At 38.5% G+C, this 23,929-nt stretch overlaps 1 protein-coding gene across 1 annotated transcript in view; it reads right to left on the bottom strand.

Annotated features, from left to right (window-relative positions):
- Nucleotides 1-23,929, bottom strand: part of ABCA13 (ATP binding cassette subfamily A member 13) — a 197,800-nt gene that overhangs the window by 66,207 nt on the left and 107,664 nt on the right. Inside the window, exons 41-47 of the mRNA XM_050708769.1 lie at nt 6,714-6,908; nt 4,661-4,907; nt 3,710-3,799; nt 2,847-2,976; nt 1,123-1,241; nt 658-745; nt 34-90 (exon numbers count right to left, since the gene is read on the bottom strand). Coding sequence (XP_050564726.1) covers nt 34-90; nt 658-745; nt 1,123-1,241; nt 2,847-2,976; nt 3,710-3,799; nt 4,661-4,907; nt 6,714-6,908 — 926 coding nt within the window. The remainder of the gene's footprint in view (nt 1-33; nt 91-657; nt 746-1,122; nt 1,242-2,846; nt 2,977-3,709; nt 3,800-4,660; nt 4,908-6,713; nt 6,909-23,929) is intronic.

Raw genomic sequence — 23,929 nt, 5'->3', positions numbered from 1 at the left:
CTACATGTAGCATTGCAAGACAGAATGACCCACTGTCAGAAGAGATTCATATTTCACAACCTGACCAATTTCAGCAAGGTGCAAGTTCCTCTGGGATAAAAAGGGGGAAGTTACTCATATTTGAAAAGAGAATTATAAATGCAAGGTAGTACACTTGTCATGCAGAAGTAATATTCGCAGAAACTCTATCTTGATTTTTAAGGATTTTTCATCTTAAGGATAAGAGGGGAAAAAATAAAGAAAGAAATGTAGCAAAGAAAAATATTTATTACAGAAATGAAACAAGCATCAGTAACAATTAATTTCTGAGAAGTTCAATGGACGTTTTTCAATTCTGACATTAACTTTTTGTAGAACACAAACAAATAAAGAAGAAGATTTGAACTACCTAAAAAAAAAATTAAAGGTGAGCTCAGACAGACTTTGAAAGAGGTTCACAAGAAAACTGTATCATTCAACTCATTTAAAATTTTTCAGAACACAAGGGAATATTTATATAATTATGAACAGAGAAATGGACTACACTAGTCAGAGAGTTTTTCTCCCAATTTTTTAATGCAAGGATTTCATATAATGATTTATTATTTGCTAATTGCAATGAAGTCTGGAGACTGAAGAGGTAATACATACATACATACACACACATGCAACCCTTACCTTAGCCACAGGCTTGGATTTGATCTTATTCAATTTTTGTTCTTGAAATGCAGAGACTTTCCTCCCTCCAAAAGACCAACCACCATATCTGTTAATAGACAATAAGGTAATAGCATGCCTTAAGCTCTGCCTTCCTTAGCAATCTTTTCTTGCAATGATAAAGTGGAAATATCTATATTAACACTATATTTTTCAACTGAACTCACTGCATGGCAAGAAGAGCCAGTGTATACCTGGAAGCAATTGTCATGCAGCTGCTGGAGGAAGCTCTGAGAAGTCACCATGGAGGGGACTCCACGTTACCTTAGCCTGGCCGTACACCTTAATAACATCCAATAAAGGCAACTGCCCCTTACACACCCAGTAACACAGACGTGATTTGGATTAAGAAGTACTGTGTTTTTTTTGTTTGTTTGTTTGTTTTATATACATAAGGGATAAACCACACAGACATTTTAGGGTTACCTTGCTTTGTTGGAAGACCTCACTAAATATTCTTCCACAAGGAACCCTGAAAGATTATACAGAATATGTCCTTTCTTATTCTTCACATAGAGAACAGAGGTGTTGAAACTCGGACACATCTGGAAAAAAGTATAACGTAAAATATTTAATACATAAAATAAGTGCAGGGCTCCTTAAAAATCAGTGGCACTACATTTAGCCATTTTTTTAAAATTTGCACATAGTTTTTACAGCATTGCTTGTCAACTGGATTTGCCTCTTTCAGCTTTGATAACTTTTCAATAAATTATGTGTGGTTTTATGTTTATAAGGCATTTCAAATAATTGTAGCTGTTATCTACACATGAGAACCACCTTTGATATCTCTTGCAACCCTGTAAGTCATTTTTGAAAACATCAAAACTTAAAAATAAGTTTAGAAAGTTGTATAGCAATGAAAAAGGCAATGAGACTTCTATTCAATTCCTGTTCCTGAAAAGAAACAAAAAGAGGCACTACATGAATCTGGATGAAAACAAAATTTTGATTTGTGCAATATGCTTCTAAAAGTTTCACTGAGGGACTGCAGTAGAGAAAAAGGGAAGATGTTTTCTAGCAATTCAGTGGGACATTCTCACAACCAAAGAAAAAGAGACAGGTATTATGATAAGATACCTGGGAAACCTCATTAAGTATATAATGCATAAAACCTGAAAATTTGTAATGCTTATTTGACATCTCAACCATCCACAAGCTAAAATTCACTCTTTAGTGAAGACATTCTGATTTACCATAGCTCACAAATAAAATTTTTGTCCCCATTGTCAAGTGACTTCTCTCCTTTGAACTTCCACAGTTAATGGGGCCTCTCCCTGAGCTTGAGTTTCAATTGCCACTTTATTTAAGCTTCTTGTATTCTAGGTATCTTTCTATAGTATTAGAAGAAAACTTGTTCCTTGCCCAGAAAAAAAAAAAATAGTTCCCCCTTCCACAAAACTATATTGCTATATTTCAGATGCAACTCTTACTGTAAATAACTTGTCTCTTTCATAAAGATATAAATAGTTGATGCAATAGTCCCATCCAGGCAAATAAATTAGACGGTTCAGACTCAGTTTCATATTCCCGGTTATTATTCAACCTAAGAATAAGTCAGCTGGAAAACTCATCAGTCAAGGAGGTCAGAAATTCATTATATTTTTCAAAATCCGTTCTTTCCTGAAGAGCTGTTTTATTTTCAGATATACAGTCCAATGCAAAAATAAACTCTTAACAATTACATCTTAGTCAGATGTAGATTCCCTGGTAGCTTGACCTTCCCTTTGGGAGTAGGTAGTCTACCACGTAATCAAGTTTTATCCTTGTTTTATCTGACTATTTTTTAAGCAATGTCCTATATCAGGTTTAAAGTTCCATCTGCTGGAAATAGTTCAGCTGTCTTTGATTCCTTTTACTTCAGGTCAATCTATAGTCTTCTCTAGTATGTATATATACATGCACACACACACACACACATAGATATGCAACAAAAGCATGCACGCAACCTCTTTCCCTGAAGACTTCAAAAGATGTAGGCCAAACATTAAATGAAACAAAGAAATATCTCATCAGAAAAAAGCCAGTGCTCTGAGGGTTTACTTCCTCATCTCTTTCTCTACCTCTTCAAAAAGAATAGTCAAAGTATTATATAACACACACACACCATTTTTACATAAATACTTGCACACACTTATACATGGACATACCTCCTGTTCAGACACACATCCACATGAATCCTGGGGTGAAGAAGATTCCATCTGCCAACATGAATTATTTTTTCTAATGGGAATAAACATAATGATAGACACAGCCATTATGAGAAAGAAGTACATGACTCTACAGAAGAAATCCACAGAGTAACAAGTATATCTGTAATCTTGAGCAAGTTCTTAGTATTTTGTCACAGTAGCAGCTGTGTCTGAAGGTATATCAATTTTGCTCATTTGAATCAAGGTGGATTCACAACAAATATTTATGTGGGTAAAGCAACAGATGAGCTACATGCTTTGTGTTTGCATCAGTAAGTTAACTAAAGCGTGGTAGCCATTTTGTACTCCTGACTTTGGACACCTGGAATTCTTCCTACCATTGTAATTATTGTCTAACCTACATTCATATGGACAACAGACTTGATCAAAATCCTCCTGAAATAAATGGGAAAGCTGTCGCTAAATTCTAAGGGATTAGAATCAGACCTTTAACAGTGAAGCCTACTTACATATTCTACCTAGATACTAGCTCCTCCATCAAAGAGGATTTTACATTAACCTCACACTGCCAATAAAAGCCTAAGACAGTCCACACTACATAGCAAAATATATTTAATTTACCACTTCTTTACAACATTTGTTTTTATGTACTATTTTACCTTTTTTTTTTTTTTTTTTAGGTATTCAGCAAAATTTGTTCCTAATCTCAACTTTAGGCTAATTAATTTTTACTGTTACATTTCATGGAAAATATGTTAGATTTATTGATTTCTTCACTACTTTCATAGTCTCCATTTCAAATTAGCAGCAAATGTTAAATCAGTATAGAGCATTTTGAATTAGTTACATTATACAGTTACCCTTGCTTAGAATGCATGCATGTGTGGTCCCAGTCAAAGAAATATCTCAGTAGAATCTGAGAAAGGTTTCCTAGGTTATCATCTTCAGTGCTGTTCAAAGTGGGCCACGGCATCAGAGGGTGGAAAGGGGAAAGAAACACAAACATGTTACAATGTCTAGTTCTATTAACTTTAAGCCTCATGATTCTACATGTTTATCAAGAAATTTAAGAACTATCAAATCCATGCATAGGAAACATACCAAAACAACAAAATGATCTCATTTCATAAACTGCTTGTGAACATGTAAAGAAACCTCAATACAAACATGCATTCCTAGCAGCACATTTTAGGTAATCTATGTTTCATTTATAAATTCAAACATCATCACATTATCTTTATGAAGGTATCTGGATATTTGTCCAGTAGATAAAACAATCTGTGTGATATGCACTTAATACAGAACAATTCAGAGATGACATATAGGTACTGTAGATAAAAAACTATAATATGAAATAGTCTAGTTGGTTTCAAAGCTTAAAAAAAAATAGAAAGTGGAGGTTCATTTAGAAGGGCACCAAGCTTTCTTAGTGCTCTATGGCACTGTCAAAGATGAGAAATTTTGAGAAAATTACTTCAGACCTAATCAACTAAATAAGTTGAAGCATGTAAATGCTTGTTTAAATGCACTTAGTCATTTACATATAAATGGTCATGACTTGTATTGAAACAGATTGCCCAATCCAAACTGCTCCAAAATCTTTGTCCTTTTCTCCAGCAAATCCTTTGCACAATGTTTTTCCATTTTTATGTCCCCCTCATAATAATCTATTAAAATGTGCTAAACAACTGGAACACAAAAATAAAAAATAAAAAAGTAACCTATTACAAGAAATATTCATTAAAATATGAGAACTCAAGGGTAAAGATCCCAGAACCCACGATACTGATGAAGATTGATGAGCCCCTTACCTAAAGAAGGATTCTGCATTTTTGTAAAGTCTTGGTGTCAGCTTGAGAGAAGGATAAGCAATAGCCAGCGGCTTCACGCTAAACAAGGCCATTGCCAGTGCAACAAAGACGATGGGCAGCAGCATGTTTGACAGACTTCCTCTCCAGTCTCGCCTGGCGTGGTGAAACCTCTTCATCAGAATGGCAACTATTTGTGCAAGAACAAGACTGGCTCCACACACACGTGAGGCCCCCGTAAGTGAGATATCTGTGTGACAAAACCAAAACAAAACAAACTTCTGACAAACAAGGCAAATCAAATTAACCTTGCTTATATTACATTTTCAAATATAGAACACAATGGCCTTTTTGACAGAAAAGCAAAACTATACAAATTTAGTATTCTCCTGGATGAAGCAGTACGAACCTCTCCCCACACACCATTAAAAAATAATTAGCTCTGCCTACAAAGGGAAAACAGATCTTCAGCCAAGGTATCTTTGTAGCTCCCTGTACGCAGCTAAAGGAGTACTGAATACCTATTGCCCAGAGGTCTTTGTACTGGCACAACTATTTCTTGTGCATTGCCACTTTTGCCCCTAGGCAAATGACTGACAAACATGGCCTGTATTAGCACCAAGTTTGTGACCCACTTTGACTGAAATCAGTGGCAACTTTTCCACAGGATTTCAACATGACATCTTCAGAGTATGTAACAGAGAATCACAGAAGTGAGAGAGGTGGATTCTTGTAAAAACATTCCCTTCATTCTTGTGCCTATAGAGGACTGCTAACAGTTACTAATGTGCTCGTCAAAGCAATTTTCTTAATCCCAGCTCATGGGCTGTCCCTCATATTCCCATGGGAGTGTTTCTGCAGCTTATTAACATCTCACCAAACACACATTTTTCTGATATGCTCTATCTGAATTTCATTTTGTTGCTCTTTGTTAAACACTTCTGAGAAACACCAATCCCTTTGCCTCCATTTTAGATCCCAATGACTTTTAGGTATGTGCAGGCTATTACCACCATCTCCTGTGGCCTTGCCAAACTGAACATACCTTCAGCCTCTTTTCCTCCTTAGAGTATAGCAGTCTCCCGTAGATTTATTACCACAGGTATTTGCACTGTAGCAAGACTAAAGAGACTGTTTATCATAGTGCTCAAAGACATACCATATTTTACGATCCCTTGTGATTTGTCTCTTACTGCCTTCTATGTACTGAGACAACTATAAACAGCATTTCCAAGTTACATTTTAACAACTGCTTGTATGAGAGCCTTCACATAACTTCAAATTAACTGCCCTTCACTTTGCACTGTTTCTTCTGGTTTACTAGAATTTTAATCCCGGAAGACAGAGCTGTGGGATAAAAGAGGGGAGGAGATGGCAGAAAAGACAAGTTGAATTCCCAACAGAGTAGCCATTGAACAATGCAGCTCAAATTCTGTGCTCTGTAACAACCAGTATGTGGACTGTAAACTTACGATTTCTTATATTAAAAATTACATGTGCTTTTTATGGAAGATTTTAATTAGTCATCAAGTAGACATGTTATGTGAAATGGCAGCTTCTAGGGTTTGGGCGTACAGAAGAGGAGGAAGTCAAGTGTGACTTCATGGTGACATGGGATACCTTGTGAACTTCCCAACACAAAGACTTCTGGAAAAGATAAAGATCCCATCCACCTTCAAGATAAGCAAAAAGGAGGATCCTGGTAAATAAATGCTGGTCAGCCTCAGTCTCTGGGATGGTTACAGATGAAATCTCCCAGGAAATCACACCCAAGATATGAAAAACAAGGTGCTTGGGAATAGCCAGCAAGGCTTTACCAAGGTCAAATCCTGCCTGGCCCAACTGAGAGCTGTGAAGACAGGACCTGTTTGGTGAATGAGGGATGATCAATGGACAATGTTTCCCTTGACTGAACACAGCCTGTGACATGGCCTCCCACAGCATCCTTAGAACAAATAGGGTGAGTAAGACTACAACGATGACTGACCATACTGTTCTGCGCCACACTATGGGCTAGAGTAGCAGTACTGGGTCCAGCCAAGGAACAGTTGGTTACTGATGCTGTCCATCAGAGCCAATGGTGGGGAAAACACTGGCTGACATTTCTGGTTAGCACATGCATGTGCACACAGCCACACCGGGTGGGGGCCTGCACTGTTTGGAGGTGACTGTGGGGCTCGGCACTGGGATGAAGGACACCTTCCAGCAGGATTGGTGGGCAGAGTCAGTTCAGCAGCAGCACCCAGGGGCCCTAGTAGCACCAGGGAAAAGGGTCACTTCTCCGGGAATAGACAAAGAAGAAACAAGCAAAAGATGGAGCACAGGAAACTATGACTCAATAAATATATGAGGAAAAAAATTGCTGTCATGGAGACCAACACATCTCAAAATCAGGACAAGACCCTGAATAACCTGTTCTAACTTGACCTGCCTTGAGTAGGTGGTTGGACAAGATAATCCCCCAAATGTTTCTTCAGACCTTAATAGCTTCTGTTTCATTCAGATTTCAATTACTTCTAAGTAATTAATTTTGCTTTTATTACTGGAAAATAAAACTATTTATTCTTTTAATTCTGCAACTGAAAGGCTTTTTGTTGTTTTTTTTTTGTTTGTTTGCTGTTTTTTTTTTTTCCTACAGATTCCCATAGAATAGAAATTCTGTCTGTAAGCGGTTCTAATCACAGATGTATCTTACTAATTTGACAGCTGGTAGAAATAGGAGTTAGGATTTTGGTCCATTATGGAGAAAAAAGCAACAAAATTCAGATCCTGGTCCAGTATTGAAGTGCCCCAATCAAGAACAGTTACATTTGGGGTTTGGAATTTGGCTTTTCTCTAATTTAGGTAGTAGCAGAAGACAATCTTAGTAAAAAGAAGAAATTCTTTTTTAAGCAAACTTCTTATGAATGTATCAAGCTTTTTGAATTATTATAGTGAGATTTTCAACAGTTGACTCAACACAGAAATTGAGACACTTGGAAGCAGAACAATTTGCAAGGGATGGGTGTTTTTAGAATAAATGAGATCCTGTAAGCTTTTCCAGCTGAGCATCCCTGAAATTGTAAAATATACTATCTCTCATTTATCAAAGCAATGAAATGCTGGAAAAGGACAGAGAAGCAGCATAGAATTGAAATATCTGCCATAGTCCCAGACCTGTTCACAGATTATAAACTTGAAATGTGAGTGAAAAATGCTTCAAAATATTTGCCCCTTTGAATTTCTGAAAGAGGACTATGACAATTACTTTATGGGGGCAGAAAGGGAAAACAGTTATCATTCATGTTATTTCTTGGCAAATGGAACAGAGAGAAATGATAACAAATTAATTCAGATTGCAATAGGAAGAGAAACTGTCGCCCTGAATCAAAACAATGGTTCATTTTGTCCAACATCCTGACTTTTACTCAGTATTTCTAAACCTGGCCAGCCAAGATATATCACAAGAAGATACATTATATTAAAAGTATTTATTTGCCTTAGGCATTTTTTTTCCTTTTTAAAATTATTGTCTCTTCTAAGATAGTATGTATTTATTATTTCAATTTATCCACAAGGAAGGTGTCAAATGTCTTTCTGAATCAAATTTCAATCTTTGTGACCTTAAATTCTGTCATTCCACTGTGTTTCAAGTTAAAAAAAAAAAAAAAAAAAAAAAAAAAAAAACACCTTGTTCATCTGTTTTGAATTTATTCTGTTTGATGGAACTGGATATGCTCCTCAATCTTGCTCTGGGGAGATAGATTACAGAAGTTCCCAATCTATCTTCTGCATAAACAATCTCAAGCTCTCAGTATCCTCTTATAAAAATCTTTATAGTCCTAATCAACCTCCACCACTTGCTTCAAGTCCCCTTATATTACTGCTGTATCAGTCTTGAGACATACTGTGTTCAGCACGGCTGCCTATCACAAGTGGAAGCACTACTGATTTATACAATAGCATTATGCATTCTTATACTGATCACTTGTGTTTTCTAGGCATTGTACAATTTTGTTTGGCTGTAGACATGCAGTACCCAATATAACTTTTGAGATTCCTTAGGTATTAAATCACTTGGAAAAAGAAAAACTAGAATAGGATTTATACATACACCTGACATTTAACCTTTCACTATCACATTATTCAATAATCCTATATGCAGTATCTACTTTACTTTTCTTTTAACTAGAACCTACAAAATTATGCTTTGCTTTATAAAGCGTGTAAGTAATTTACCATCATAAATGAAGCACATATTTATGGGAACAATTTCTGATTACAACTGGCAATCATACAGTCTAGAAGACTAGAACAAGACCAGCTGACCTCTCTGTTATGAAGTCAATTTTTATGCAGAAAGCTTATGGAAATATTCTCATTAATAATTCAGATCACAAAATTAAAAATCTGACCCAAATGTTAGAAGCTGTCTTTCTTGACTTATGATTGCAATTAAATGCAAGAAGTGCAATTATGTTCACAATTAAGTTGTACTTCCCAACCATCCGGACTCTCCTTTATATTTTGGAAAAGATTCTTGGTGTTTTCCAATTCTTGTAATTAATATCAGGGAAACAGAGCAAGTCCTAAAATTTCAGAACAAAGATTCTGAAAATCCTTATCTATAGACTGCTCTACAGTTAGTGGTAGAACCAAAAATTAAAAATTCAACTTCATGTTCTGGGCCCTGGACTTCAGAATGAGTCTCAGTGGGCCTGAATATCATTAAGACAGAATAACTGAGATCTAGGTAACTATAGAGCTCATCAGTAAAATTAACATATTTTGAAGCTAAAGCACAGTTTTCTGTCACTAGACAATCTTGTAAGGAATCCCCTTCACAACTCAAATCTCCCAAGTCTCTTCAAGCCAGACGGTTGACTGATCAGAGAATTTCCTTCCTTTATCAAACACATTCTTATTGCTTAAGATGCCATCACTTAAGATGTGTAGGGCACTGAGAGAACAGCATGAAGTACACAATTGATTTGTGATGGAAATCCAAGAAAGAACCAACATAATCAGAAAAACATATTAAAAAACATATTGAATACTTTCACCTGCCTCCCCCTTCCACCCCCCCATCCCCAATCCAAACCCACAACCTAAAAAACCATCCTCACAAAAGGACAGACAGCAGATAGCAGACTTGTAACCTCTTTAAGCCCCTCGTTTTTGCATTCTGCAGAGAAATGAGCATGAACAAAAAGCTCATCTGTAGCCAAGATTAGGAAAGGAATAGGGTAAACCTCATTCAAACTACCTAATTCTCCATTTAGAAGAAATGAATACTCGTGCCAGGCCTACCCACAGCAACCTGTAAGGGACTGGAGAACTAGTTACGCACCATTACATTTAAATCTCAAAGAGATGGAAGTACCAGAGGAAATGTATCTGTCCTTCACTGTCTTAAAGAATCATAGAATGATTAGGAAAGGAAAGATACAGCCACAGAATCACAGATTCATAGAATGGTTTGGGCCCCAGCTTTCCTGCAGGCTCGTTTTATGTACCAAAAGGCTGCTATAAGGTCTCCCTGGAGCCTTCTCTTCTCCAGGCTGAACATCCTCAGCTCTCTCAGCCTTTCTTCATCAGAGAGGTGCTCCAGTTCTCTGATCGTCGTGATCGGAGGCCCTCCTCTGGACTCTTTCCAACAGGTCCATGTCCTTCTTGTGCTGTGGGCCTCAGAGCTGAACACAGTACTCCAGGTGGGGTTGCATAAGAGCAGAGAAGAAGGGGAGAGAAGAATCACCTCTCTCAACCTGCTGGCCATGCTTCTTTTGATGCAGTCCAGGATATGCTTGGCTTTCAGGCCAATGGCATTCTGGGGTGTATCAGAAAGGGTGTGCTTGGTAGGTCAAGAGAAGTTCTCCTCTCCCTCTACTCTGCCCTGGTGAGACCACATCTAGAATATTGCATCCAATCAGGGCCCCTCAGTTCAAGGACAGGGAACTGCTTGAGAGAGTCCAGTGCAGAGCCACGAGGATGATTAAGGGAGTGGAGCACCTCCCTTACGAGGAAAGGCTGAGGGAGCTGAGTCTCTTTAGCTTGGAGAAGAGGAGACTGAGGGGTGACCTTATTAATGTCTATAAATATGTAAAGGGTGAGTGTCAGGAGGACGGAGCCAGGTTCTTCTCGGTGACATCCAATGATAGGACAAGGGACAATGGGTGCAAGCTGGAACGTAGGAGGTTCTGCTTAAATATGAGACTAAACTTTTTTATGGTGAGGGTGACAGAGCACTGGAACAGGCTGCCTGGGGGGGTTGTGGAGTCTCCTCTGGAGACATTCAAAACACACCAAGACACGTTCCTGTGTGACATGATTTAGGTGTTCCTGCTCCGGCAGGAGGATTGGACTAGATGATCTTTCAAGGTCCCTTCCAATCCCTAACATTCTGTGATTCTGTGATTGCCAGCTCACGATGAGCTTCTCATCCATCAACAACCCCAGGTCCTTATTCTCAGGGCTTGTCTCAGTCCATTCTCTGCCCAGCCTATATTTGTGCTTGAGATTGCCTCAGCCCAGGTTAAGGACCTTGCACTTGGCCTTGTTGAACCTCATGAGGTTCGCACAGGCCTACCTCTCAAGCCTGTCCAGGTCCCTCTGGATGACACCCCTTCCCTCCAGTGTGTTGACCATACCACACAGCTTGGTGTCATCTGCAAACTTGCTGAGAGTGCGCTCAGTCTCACTGTCCATGTCACCAACAAAGATGTCAAACAGCACAGGTCCCAGTATTGACCCCTGATGAACACCACACATTACTGATCTCCACTTGGACATTGAGCCATTGACTACAACATTTTGAGTATGACCATCCAGCCACTTCCTTATCCACAGAGTCCGTCCATAAAATCCATGTCTCTCCAATTTAGAAACAAGAATATCATGGGGGATAGTATCTAATGTTGCTCTTCCCCTATTCACCAATGCTGTAATCCCATTGTAGAAGGCCACCAAATTTGCCAGGCATGATCTGCCCTTAGTGAAGCCATTTTGTATGTCACTAATCACCTCCTTATTTTCCGTGTGCCTTAGCACAGTCTCCAGGAGGAATATAAAGTGCTTTTTAGAAGAAGTGAAAGTGTAACACAAGGAGGAGTTAGAGGACAATAAATCTAAGCTCTGTGGTGTTTGTTGTTGTTATAGTTGGGGTTGTTTTGTTGTTGTTTTTTTTACCGTTTCTTGCTGACTTTTTTATTTTTAAACAAGCTATAGACAGAGGTGAATCCAAGCAACAACATTTGATCCTGGACATCACTGTCTGCATCTGGGATTTTCATTCAGATTTGTTGCAAGTAGAAAACACGTTGTACAGACTCACATAAGGCACATAATTAAACGGCAATAGAAAATACATTGCTAATATCCACTAGGGAAGAGGAAAGAAACAAAAGAGGTATAGTGGGTTTTGTCCCCTCCCTTCACTTTTTTTTTTTTATTTTAGTCTTTCACAAAGCACTATCATTATCTGAAAAATATACAGTGCAAGACAATACATGCCAAAATGTTAGTTTTTTGGATACTAACTGAATTACCATTATCTAGATTATCAACAGCTCCTTAAATTGATATACTGCCATTGCTGACACAGGTCAATCTATTAGAGGTGAAACTATGCAGTTACAGCTTCGACACTACAGGCATCTCTACAGCATGTGAGCACCCCAGAAAGATTAATTCCCACTGCCTCACCTCTTCAACATTTTACAGATTACTAAGTGAACTTTGAAGAGAGTCCATCTGAATCCACCTCCTCCTACAGCAGTCCAGCATCAGTGAGTCCATTTCAATTTTCATTTATTCCTTCTTCTACCAAATAACATGGTATGTAGTTACTATACAAGTATGAGCAAGAAAAACTGATAGAAGCCAAGACATGAAGTCAACAGAGTTGGGAAACATTCATCCCATCTTTAGACTTGAGTGATTCAGAGCACATGACAGCTGAAGTTCCCTACTTAACCACTGAAATGAAGCAAATTGGAGCACATTAAGAAAGAACAGAAGGCACACTGTTACATGAAAATGATTCACAAAAGAAAGAAGCAAAGACAACCTAAATGAAATCAACAATGGAAGAATTTTAGAAGCTACACACCTTTCCTATCATAATATAAAAGATATGAAATGTTTTATAATGGTATAAACTTGCAAATATCTACAAAATCATCCTAACAGGAGATTCCTAGTGTAAATAAGAATCCAACTCAATGTTTTCTTAGTCTTTCCAGGCATGCTGGAGCCTCATCCACATCCAGAACATCATCCTTTAATTTCATCTCTTTTATCAAGAACTTGTGCTTTTTCAAACTTAGAACATACTATTGCCTGCATTACATAGACACATAGCTGAGCACCATTAAATGTAATCTAGATATTTCTTAGCAATTATACAAATTGGTTACAAACTAAACATAAGATTGAAATTTTCCCCTCCTTTACATCTTCAGACATTTATGACAATTTATAGTATGCATGTTATACTTCTGTTATAAAAAGTATTAATTAAGGTATCTGTAATGCCCAAACAAGATACAAAGAAGGTAAGCCAGCCTCTTAAATTCACATATAACAGATACTGAAATATACTTAGCATTTTCTGATGGTCTTCACTATCTCACTTTCTATTTAATGCAAGAATACCCTGCCTCATACCACTGCAAAAATCCATTAAGCTTTCTCATCACTCATACCAAAATAACAGACATAGTATAAAAGTATACCTCACGAAGTATAAACGTCACACCATGCAACAACACCTCATGTGTGGTAATAGATAAGAATTTTAGAATAGATGTGTATCGCACTCACCATGTGTTTTAAGGGAAAACTTGGGGAAGCAAGAGTCCAATTGACATTTAGCTGGTAAATGTGGTAGCTAAAAAGTCAGTAAACTGAGTTCTCTGCTTTTAATTTATGGACCTGATTTATAAATCTTACCTTCCCAACCTATACACCTGTTTTATCTACTCATTGCATTCAGCCTCAAAAGTAGACTGCAAGCTGTCACAGGAAGTGAGAATCTGCTTTTTATTACTATTAGTCCACAGGGTGTCTGGAACAACAGAACTTGACTTTAGATTGGGTTTCCAAGGTACCACTGCTAGTAAAATCAACCATAACAGCCACCACAAAAGCTAGGAAAAAAACACCCTAGTTTCTGCTGAAGTGTTAGCTGATGTCAAAATACCACTTGTTATTTTTGCTAGTACCAAAATGGATAAGCATGTACCCATAAAAGAAACTCATCTGAGCATATAGTCATTTTGGATTGTAACACTTCGTGAGTGGTAAAAGCACCTACTTCAATTATTAAATAGATTTTGTGTAGAATAATTTTATAGTACAAAATACTTGATTTCTTCCTCTTTTCCAATCAGAAGCATGCAACTGCTTCAAGAGTGTAAAGAAATGGTAAACAATGGTGCTGCCTACCTACCTATTATCTTGCAAACCCCAAAGAGAATCAAAAAGGGGTTATTACATATAGAACCAAGGGCCATCTAAACTAGTCTGGTCTTGATGGAGAACACAGTGCTGAATGCACTGCTCCCACCATTCACCTTTTGAGATAATTTCCTTTTCATTTTAGAAGCTGTATTGGGTTAATGCAGCAAGGGTTTTGTTGGTTTGAGTTTGTTTGTTTGTTTGTTTTCCGTTTTCTTTTCTTTTTTTTTTTTCGGGCCAGGGGGGGAGGAGTGCAGGAGCAGCCTCTGTGAGAAGAATCCAGCAGCTGCCCCATGTTAGATAAGGGCCAGTTTCAGCCAGCTCCAAAGGGACCCGCTGCTGGCCAGAGGCGAGCCAATAAACAATGTTGTTTGTTCCTCTGTGAGAGCAGATTTAAGAAAGGGGAAAAAAAAACACGGCTGTGGAACAGCAGCTGGGAGAGAGGAGTGAGAATCAGCCCTGCAGTCTCAAGGTGAGTGCAGCAGGAGGGCAGGAGGTGCTCCAGGCACGCAGCAGCAGTTCCTTTGCGGCCTGTGGAGAGGCCCCTGGTGGAGCAGGCTGTCCCCCTGCAGCCCATGGGTCCCACACAGAGCAGATCTCCACGCTGAAGCCCATGGAGGAGCCTCCGGTGGAGCAGGTGGATGTGGCCTGGAGGAGGCTGCGGCCCATGGAGAGCCCCCGCAGGAGCAGGCCCCGGGCCGGAGCTGCAGCCCGTGGAGAGGAGCCCACACAGCAGCAGAGGGTCTGGGGGGAGCTGCCGCCCATGGGGGACCCGTGCTGGAGCAGTTTGCTCCTGGGGGATGGACCCCGTGGTACGGAGCCATGTGGGAGCAGTGCTTGAAGAGCTGCTGCCTGTGGGAAGCCCACGCAGGCTCAGTTCGGGAAGGACGGCATCCTGTGGGAGGGACCCCACATGGAGCAGGGGCGGAGTCTGACGGTGAAGGAGCAGCGGAGATGAAGTGTCAGGGACTGACTGCAGCCTCCATTCCCCAGAGCCACTTCGGGAGAGGAGGTGGAAGAGGGTGGATGGGGGGAGGTTGCTTTTAGTTTGTTTTCTGTTTCTCACTTCTCTAGCTTATTAGTAATAGGCAATAAGTTTCTCTAATCTCCCTACACTGAGTCTGTTTTGCCCGTGATGATAGTTTGAGTGATCTTCACGTCCTTATCTTAACCCTTGAGTCCTTTTCATCATATTTTCTCCCCCTTTCCCTTTGAGGAGGGGGAATAAGAGACCAGTTGTGGTGGAGTTCGGTTCTCCTACTGAGTGAAACCACCACAGAAGTGTAAATCAATACTCAGCTAAACTAAACCATCCAATCCCTGCCTCTAGACTAAGGTAATAACATTTCAAGATTGATTCCAATTTAAACAATAGGGCTACAACCTACAGTCATTCTGCTGTGCTTGGTGAAGAGTCACCAGCCCTGGGGGTGTTCAAAAGATGGGTAGATGTGATGCTTAGGGACATAGTTTAGTGGTAGAATTCACAGTGCTATGTTAATGGTTAGATTGATAATCTTAGAGGTCTTTTTCAACCTAAATGAGTCTGTGACTCTACGATTCTATGATTTAGTGAAAGAGCAGAAGAAAAGCACAAGCTGAATGTTCTCTCTACCTCAGCATAAAACATTCAATTCAAGCTTTAATACTAAATATTAAATACAAAGTGTTTTCAAATTTGACAGATTAAATATAGCAAGGATCGAGGGAACCATATTTTTGAACCTGGTGTTTTCAAATACTTCACACTGGTAACTCGCTTCCTAGCAAGGGGTTGTTTAAGCTGTGGCTGTCCAGTTTTGTAGTGCAGATGAATTTTATTATGCAGCTGCTCAGTGTGCAGTTAGCGGCCTTTGTAGGCAAAACTTTGGAGTCAGTGTGTAAAGCACTCTGGAACAAGCCTCCTGGAATTGCTCAAAGAAAGCTGACAACAAATGGAGCAAACTTTTTAAGCAGGACCAGGATGTCACCTCAAAAGACAAGGGTGACACTTAGCCACTTTAACTTTTACAACTTAGGCAAGAACTAGCTTACTGTGAACAGAGTACTTGGTCTAATGTATTGCATCATCCATAATTAAGAATATCTTAGATGCTATCTCTACTGGAGTTATTCTATTAACAATAAAATCATATCAGAATTTCTGCAGGGAAACAATTCCAAACTGAAGGATGACTGAGTTTTGCAAGAGGCTTGTTTTATTCAGACCCACAGCTATAGCAAACAATTGAAAAATGTATTTGATGAATAGTCTCTGTCCTCAGGCATCCTGGTAACTCATAAATAGTGGTATTAAACTGCTACAGGGATCTTGATTAACAGAGCCAACTGTTTCTTTTTTTTTTCTAATGCCTCCAGTGAATACGGTAACCTGGACAAATTGCAAAACAGAGAGACAAACAGAAAAAAAAAGTATGGATGGAAATTACCACCAATCACAGAAGTACAACACAAGGTTATATATTGTAAAGTTGCACTTATATATTTCAAATGAGGAATTAACTGGCAGCAGTACAATATACAAATCTTATTAAGTTGTCACCTTGTGACCTATATAAAGTTATTGCCTGAACAGTTAGCAAAAGGAAGTGCAGCCCTAAGTGCTGGCTGCTTGGCACGCTGACTGAATTTACTCTGGATATTTTTCCTGTAACTCCTAAACCAGTTTGTTGTTAGCTTTGATAAATAAAAATCTTGTCCTCCTGCAGAATCTAAAAACCATATATGCGATTATTGGTAATGCCCTCCCCTGAAAACAAGAAGCTAGCAATTACTCCTGTGGTTCTAGTGGTAACAGTATGAAACAGAAATCCAAATAAATCAAGAAATCTTAAACAATACTCCAGCTCAAAACTTTATCAGCAACCTCAGGAATGCAAAGACAATAATTTTCCCAACAAGGAAAATATCAGCACAACAACTGAAGTTAATCCAATGATTGTGTAATTAAATCATAAATGCTAAATTGAAGTACTAAAATGCCTTAGGAAAACCGACATTATTAACAAAACCGACGTTATTAACAAAAAAAAAAGGGGGGGTTACCCTTCCTATATGTTATGTTCACTTTCTACACTCTTACTTGGTTAAGTACATCACAACAGAAATATTATCGGTTCCATCTAAACTATACAAAGTTTGTTTGCATGTGATGAATGATTTTTGAGGCACTTAGTGTGTTCTACAGGGAAAAAAAATGCAGCAAAAAAAACCCTTATGTTCCCATGGCATGAGCATTCTTTCAAAAACTTCTGCCTGCCAACATGGAAATTTAAGTTTAAAAGGCATTCTCAATATTTTTGAATGTTCAAAGATCAGATTTGAGACCATCTAAGGAACCTGAAGGTGCACAAATCCATGGGAACTGATGAGCAGGGTCCCAAGGATCCTGAGGGAACAGGATGAAGAGGTGAAGCCACTATCTATCCATCATAGTTGTGAAGTCATGGCAGTTCAGTGAAGGTCCCACTGACTGGAAGAGGGGAAACATAACCCCATTTTTAAAAAGGGAAAAAAGGAAGACATCGGTGCCCAGCAAGACCATGGAGCGGGTCCTCCTGCAAACTATGCTAAGGCACATGGAAAATAAGGAGCTGACTGGCAGCAGCCAACATGGCTTCATTAGAGCAAATTGTGCTTAACAAATTTGGTGGCCTTCTACAACAGACTTATAGCATTGCTGGATAAGAGAAGAGCAACTGACATCATATACCTGAACTCTTGTGAAGCATTTGATTCTCTCCTGCTGTTGTGGTTTAACCCAGCAGGCCGCTCAGCACTACCCAGCCACATACTCACTGGCAATGTCTGCTTGTAGCCCATAAAGCCAACATGGCCAGCAGGTTGAGGGAAGTGATTATCCCCTCCCCTTCTTCTCTGCTCTTGTGCAACCCCACCTGGAGTACTGTGTTCAGTTCCGAGGCCCCCAACATAAGATGGACATGGACATGCTAGAACGAATCCAGAGGAGGGCCTCTGATCAAAGATGATCAGAGAACTGGAGCACTTCTGCTATAAAGACAGGCTGAGGGAGTTGGGGTGGTTCAGCCTGGAGAAGAGAAAGCTCGAGGGAGACCTTATAACAGTCTTCCCGTACCTAAAGGGGGCCTACAGGAAAGCCGGACTTTTTACAAGGGCACATAGTGATAGGACAATGGTTTAAACTAAAATAGGGTAGATTTAGAATAGACATTAGGAAGAAATGCTGTACTCAGAGGGTGGTGAGACACTGGAAGAGGTTGCCCAGAGAAGCTGTGGATGCCCCATCCCTGGAGGTGTTGAAGGCCAGGCTGGATGGGGCTTTGGGCAACCTGGTCTGGTGGGAGGTGTCCCTGCCCATGTCAGTGGTTGGAATTAGGTGATCTTTAAGGTCCTTTCCAACCCAAACCATTCTATGATTATGATTCATATAAACAATTTGCAACTGCAATACCTGTTCAGAAGAAAGCACACAAAAGTTCCAAAATCATGTTCTAGAATCACAGCAATAATCAATCCAGAATTAACATTTTTTGTGGGATTTTGTAATGCAAAAAGAATTTTCTTAGTGAAGTAACAGAGACAAGAGAACACAGACACTCCATGAAGCTTTTTCTGTTTTAGAAGGAAAAGTAAGCATACTTGGTCTTGATAATCATTTCTTTAAAAAATTGTGACCATTTACATTAAGTTACTTGCATGATTGAAGTTAAAGGATCTACATTTGTAACAGCAAATAATGCAACAATGCAACAGCATTAACAAAGCAAAATGTTTTAAAATAATTGTACGCATATGTGTACATACACATACATCATCTATAAAATATATATATATATATACACACACACACAGGCACACTTGCAAAAAATAAAATCTATATATTAGATACTCAACCTGTAATTTAAAACAATGCAAGGAACCACCAGAATTTACTTCTGCCACCCCTTTACTACTGCTTCAGCTATTGCCCTGGCTGGAAGATGAAGGCTGTGCAGTGAGTGAGGCTGCCATTTATTTTTATGCTCAGTAAGTCAGAGTGACAGGACCCTGAGAGACCACGGCAGAATTGCTGGATACAGATTTTCTACATCAGACAGTTAATCTATACTTATATTATATATTCCTATATATTCCACATACTATACTTCCACACTGAACGCTACAAATCATTTACATAAAAACTTAGCCTATTATTTCACTTTCCTTCCTCACTAGAAGTCTTTCTCTGGTGATTAACCCAAAGTTTTTTGGCTGCATGTACATGAATTACGGTAATTCCCTTTATGCTTTCAAAAACTTCTGCTGTACCCTCATCAATCTTCTCTGTAGAGAGAACGAGATTCTCATTTGAGGAGAATCTAACTCTGGACAGAGAAGACCCAGAGGTGTTGAAGCTGGTGGGAGTTCACATTAACAACCTCATCAATCTGAGGTGACTCATACTCCAATTATATTGTGAAATCGCTAAGAGAACAGGGCTCCTTACATATATGGCTGCAGCTGACTACTTCAGCGCTGCCATACACTCACAGTCACTGTTTAGAAAATAAATTATTCTTAGAATTAGGATAAGTAGCCTGCCCAACATGCCTTTGATGGTTCATACTATTATCCAAATTTCTTAAAGATACAAGATACTCAGACCACCATTTGCCTTAAAATCTGTTCCCATAAAACTGGAATTTTCCCCTACATCCATTGAGAGCTGATTAAATATATTGTTTTGTGACTTACGTTGGCCACTTCTTCTTGCAATACAGAATTAATTAACAAAGTCTTTGTTTGCATAACAATTAATAAGCAAGCTTAACACAGACAGGCTGGCAGAAAAATGTCATCTGTATTGTCAAATGTGCTTGTTTCCCCTCAGAAAGGTGTTTCAAATTTAGTTCATACATTAAATCACCTTGTGCATTTTTGTGATTGATATGACATGAGTGAACATAGAGCTTTTGATGCTGATGTTTTATAATGTTCATGAAAAGTATTGTAAACTCTTTACCAAAGAGCCTCCTTGATTTACAAATATCATCCTATTTCACAGTACGTTAAGTTTTATTACACCATTTCTCCCCCTTCACTGTATTTCCATTCCCTTTATTAAACCTAAATTTAGAATAGGAAACAACCATTTCTTTAAACTCAGAGATATCCCTTTATAAAGATACGGCCCAACCATACGAGTCTGAGTCCTACCCACAGTACTGCATATTTACCAAGTGTGATTCAAGTGAACATACGGAATTTTTAACATTAAAAAGGGGCCCATAAAATAGAGTAATAAGCAAGACTAAAAAAAATGTCTGCAGACTAGGATGCCTTCAGAAGAACGCAAACAATTTATTTAAAATGATGACAATATTCAGCTGTTGAGTCTAGTCATAAACATTAAACATTTTCTGACATTATATGTGACACTGTTTTAATTATCCAAGAGTCAAAATTTTCTCCAATAGAAAGGCCCCATATTATTAGGGACAGAAATGATCAGTTCATCTTGAACATTAGAAGAAAATGCTATCTTTGGAAAACTCATACTACTGTAAGCAACAGTAAGAGCATGAACAAAAAAGGATATCACCATTTAAGCTAAGAAGTAAAAAAGCTAAGAAGATAGGTGTGGCAAAAAACATATTAACATTACACCAGGGAACTCATCACCTTGTTCTTTAACTTGCAGTTGCCTCTCAGGCAACAGATTGTCACATATTGCATATAGCGAATACGGATTTTTTGAGATGTTGCAAATATGAATAAAAAATGGTATAACACTAAAAAAGCACAACGGCAAGGTCATTCACAAGAGCAGAAACAATACAGGAATCCTGTCTGCCAGCTCTCATCTATCTTCCAAGGAAGAGTTCTGAAGAGCTCACTTACAAAAAAAAAAAAAGTAAGAATTGCTTAGGAATCATTATGGCATGAAATGGAAGACAAACAGTCCTTCAGAGTGGAGAACAAGCCTCCTGAATATTTCATTAAAAGAGAGAATTTTAAAAATACTGTGAAAGATCATAAAGACTGGCAGGCAATACCTTCTCCCTGTCTGTAGCTGTTGTAATAGCCTCGACAAAATATAGGAACCAAAAAAAAACCTTGAATGCAAGGAAAGGTTGGAAAGCTCATGTATACATGAGAGAGCCAGAAGGGAGCACTATCAAGTCTGAGGGAAAACAGCCTGTATGAACAGCCATGTATGGCTGTATGAAAACAGCCATGCTGTCAAGGAGAAGTCAAAGGGCTAATATGCAAGACATAGGAGCTACACAGGGAAGATGATTGGTCACTTGGCAATCAAGGTGCTAAGGAAGTTCATGTACTAACAATTACGTTTGGATTAATAAAGCACTCTTAGTGCATCCACACCTATTTGTATCTTTTGTCCTTCAGCCCCAAGAAATACCTGAGCATGGTGGATGAGCTTCTGAGCTATTTTATTCCTGAAACAGGCATTACTAATAGCTAACACATCCAACAATTTAGATTATGACAAAGGCAAGGCAGCAAGTTACTGGAACAATCAGGTTCAAAATATTTGCATAAGGCAGCAAGAGCTGAGAGATTTTAACATCAAATACAATTTTCTGTTTAGAAGACATTAGAGATATGTAGAAATTCAACAGTTATCGCCATCAAAATTACACACATATCAATTCTGGTGACCCACAAAAAAAAAAAAAGTCTCTAAATGATCATGTTTCATCTGTGCAGAATAGAAAAAGTGCCATCTATTTAATCATAAGATGGGGCAACATGACACTTTTCTTTATGAGTTTTAATTAGTTAGAAACTGAAAATTTCAGTAAACTTCAAACCACAACCTCAAGTCTGGATCTAGGTCTACAGCATAACACATTTCTTCAAGTATACCTTTTAGTCGAAATGAGACCTACATTTTAAGGACAAGGAAAAATACCAAATTACACTGTGAAGGAAAGCAGTTACTAACTCACAAGGGTGACTTTTCAATGGAACCAACTCAATTCCATCAGTAGAATATATTCATGAGCAATTAATGATTTTCAAAGTAGAAATTTCAGAAGGGATTATCATTTTGTTCTCTGGCGCTTTAGTCCTTGCAGAAAACTACTGTCATACTTTTAAATTGAGAACACTTTTTGGCAGGTGGTTTATTATTTTTTACTCTACGGCTGCAGGAAGCAAATGGGCTTTGTGAGGAAGGCAGGCAGGGTTCATTTCTTTGGTTTACCAGCAATAGAGAGACAAATATGAGGATGGAAAGGAGGTGGAGAACAGGAAGGGGATCAATGTCTTGGCATTGTAAGAATACCTCCCTTTACTGAAAAATAGCTGTCTTTGAATTGTTTTTATTAGCCATTTAATGTATGAACCCTTTTAAGAAAGAGCCAAAATTTCTGTACTGTGGATAAGAAGTGGAAAAGGACCAAGTAGCAACAACAAGGAAAGCAAGTGGTAGGGAAAACATTTGGATAACAGAAGTAGTGGATTACAAGTGAAACACATTTGAAAGTAAGATCCTAACCACTTACTTTCAGAAGGATAAAATAAGGAGTTAATAAGGAGTTATAGTTATGCACTTACTCAGAAAACAGATTTATGTAAACTTTAAACAAGTTAGATGATCTGATTTGTAAGATCAAAAATCTTTTTGTGGCTACTGATAGGTAGTATCATAAAGACACTCCATCCTCATTCTATGCTTTAGACACACTTGAACATGTGACAAAAAGAAGAAAGAAGCAAGATTTAGGGTTGACAAGTATAAAGCTAAAGAACTGAAAGAGGAAAAATTAAGTTTTCAACATATGCCAAAATCACAAGATTTCCTGTAAGAAACTAGTTAAAACAACAATAAGCAAGCTGAAGGAAAACATAGTATCTACAAGACTTCTAGACAAGGTATTTTGACACTTCTTTCTCAGTGTCTAGTGCTGAATTTGTGGTAAAGTATCACCTATACTGCTAAATCACGAGAAGACTGAAAAGTGTGCTGCATCTTCTCATCTGTAGTGAGTGTAAATTCTGAAAATTTAAATACCACTCTTCATGCCAGCAGCCACTTCTTTCAAACAGAGCCACAACTACTTTTTGTTCATGCTCTTCTACTCAGAAATTATGTTACAATTTGCAAGATGGCACATTAAAATCTTTCTTACATCTTTTTAAGTGAATTTTACAGGGAAATGAATGAAGACAGTTCCATTTAGAAACAGATGTTGTGATACAACTTCAAGTATATCACAACAAATACACGGTGAACCCTTATTGTGTAATTACAGGGAACTCACTGTCATAGTGGGTTAACAGCTCTGCGCTAAGAATAGAAGAAACCATTTGATCACCAGTCAGCAAACATCAAATTCCACTCTGTTACCAACATGCAGAAATCAATAACACTTCTAACTGTAGCATATTTTCTGCAAAGGCCCCAGAGTTGTGTCAAATGCACCAGGGGACGGGACATGCTTCCCTGGGTAGACAAACTCCAATTGTTAATTAACCTCTAGAAGTGCCAGTCTTCAGCTTACAGCTATTTGTTTCATTTCTTCCTTTTTTTTCCCCTTTATCATTTACATATTACATTTGCCCCTGTAACAGAACCATACCTTAATAGACAATATTCTCTATGTATACAAAGTGCAGGCCTTTAAGCAAATCACCTATCTTCTTTTTTTGATAGACTACATGTCCTAGTTTTGGCTATGACAGAGTTAATTTTCTTCCTAGTAGCTGGCATGGTGCTGTGTTTTGGATTTAGGATGAGAATAATGGTGATAATATGCTGATGTTTTCAGCTTCTCCTGTTAGCTGCCAGGAGATGGCAGGGGATGTACCAGGAGCTGAGAGGGGACAGGACCAGGACAGCTGGCCCAA

The sequence above is a fragment of the Cygnus atratus genome, chromosome 2, assembly GCF_013377495.2.
Source record: "Cygnus atratus isolate AKBS03 ecotype Queensland, Australia chromosome 2, CAtr_DNAZoo_HiC_assembly, whole genome shotgun sequence".
In the NCBI taxonomy this organism is placed as follows: Eukaryota; Metazoa; Chordata; class Aves; order Anseriformes; family Anatidae; genus Cygnus; species Cygnus atratus.
Note: the sequence above shows the minus strand (reverse complement) of the source record. Positions and strands in the feature narration are given on the sequence as shown.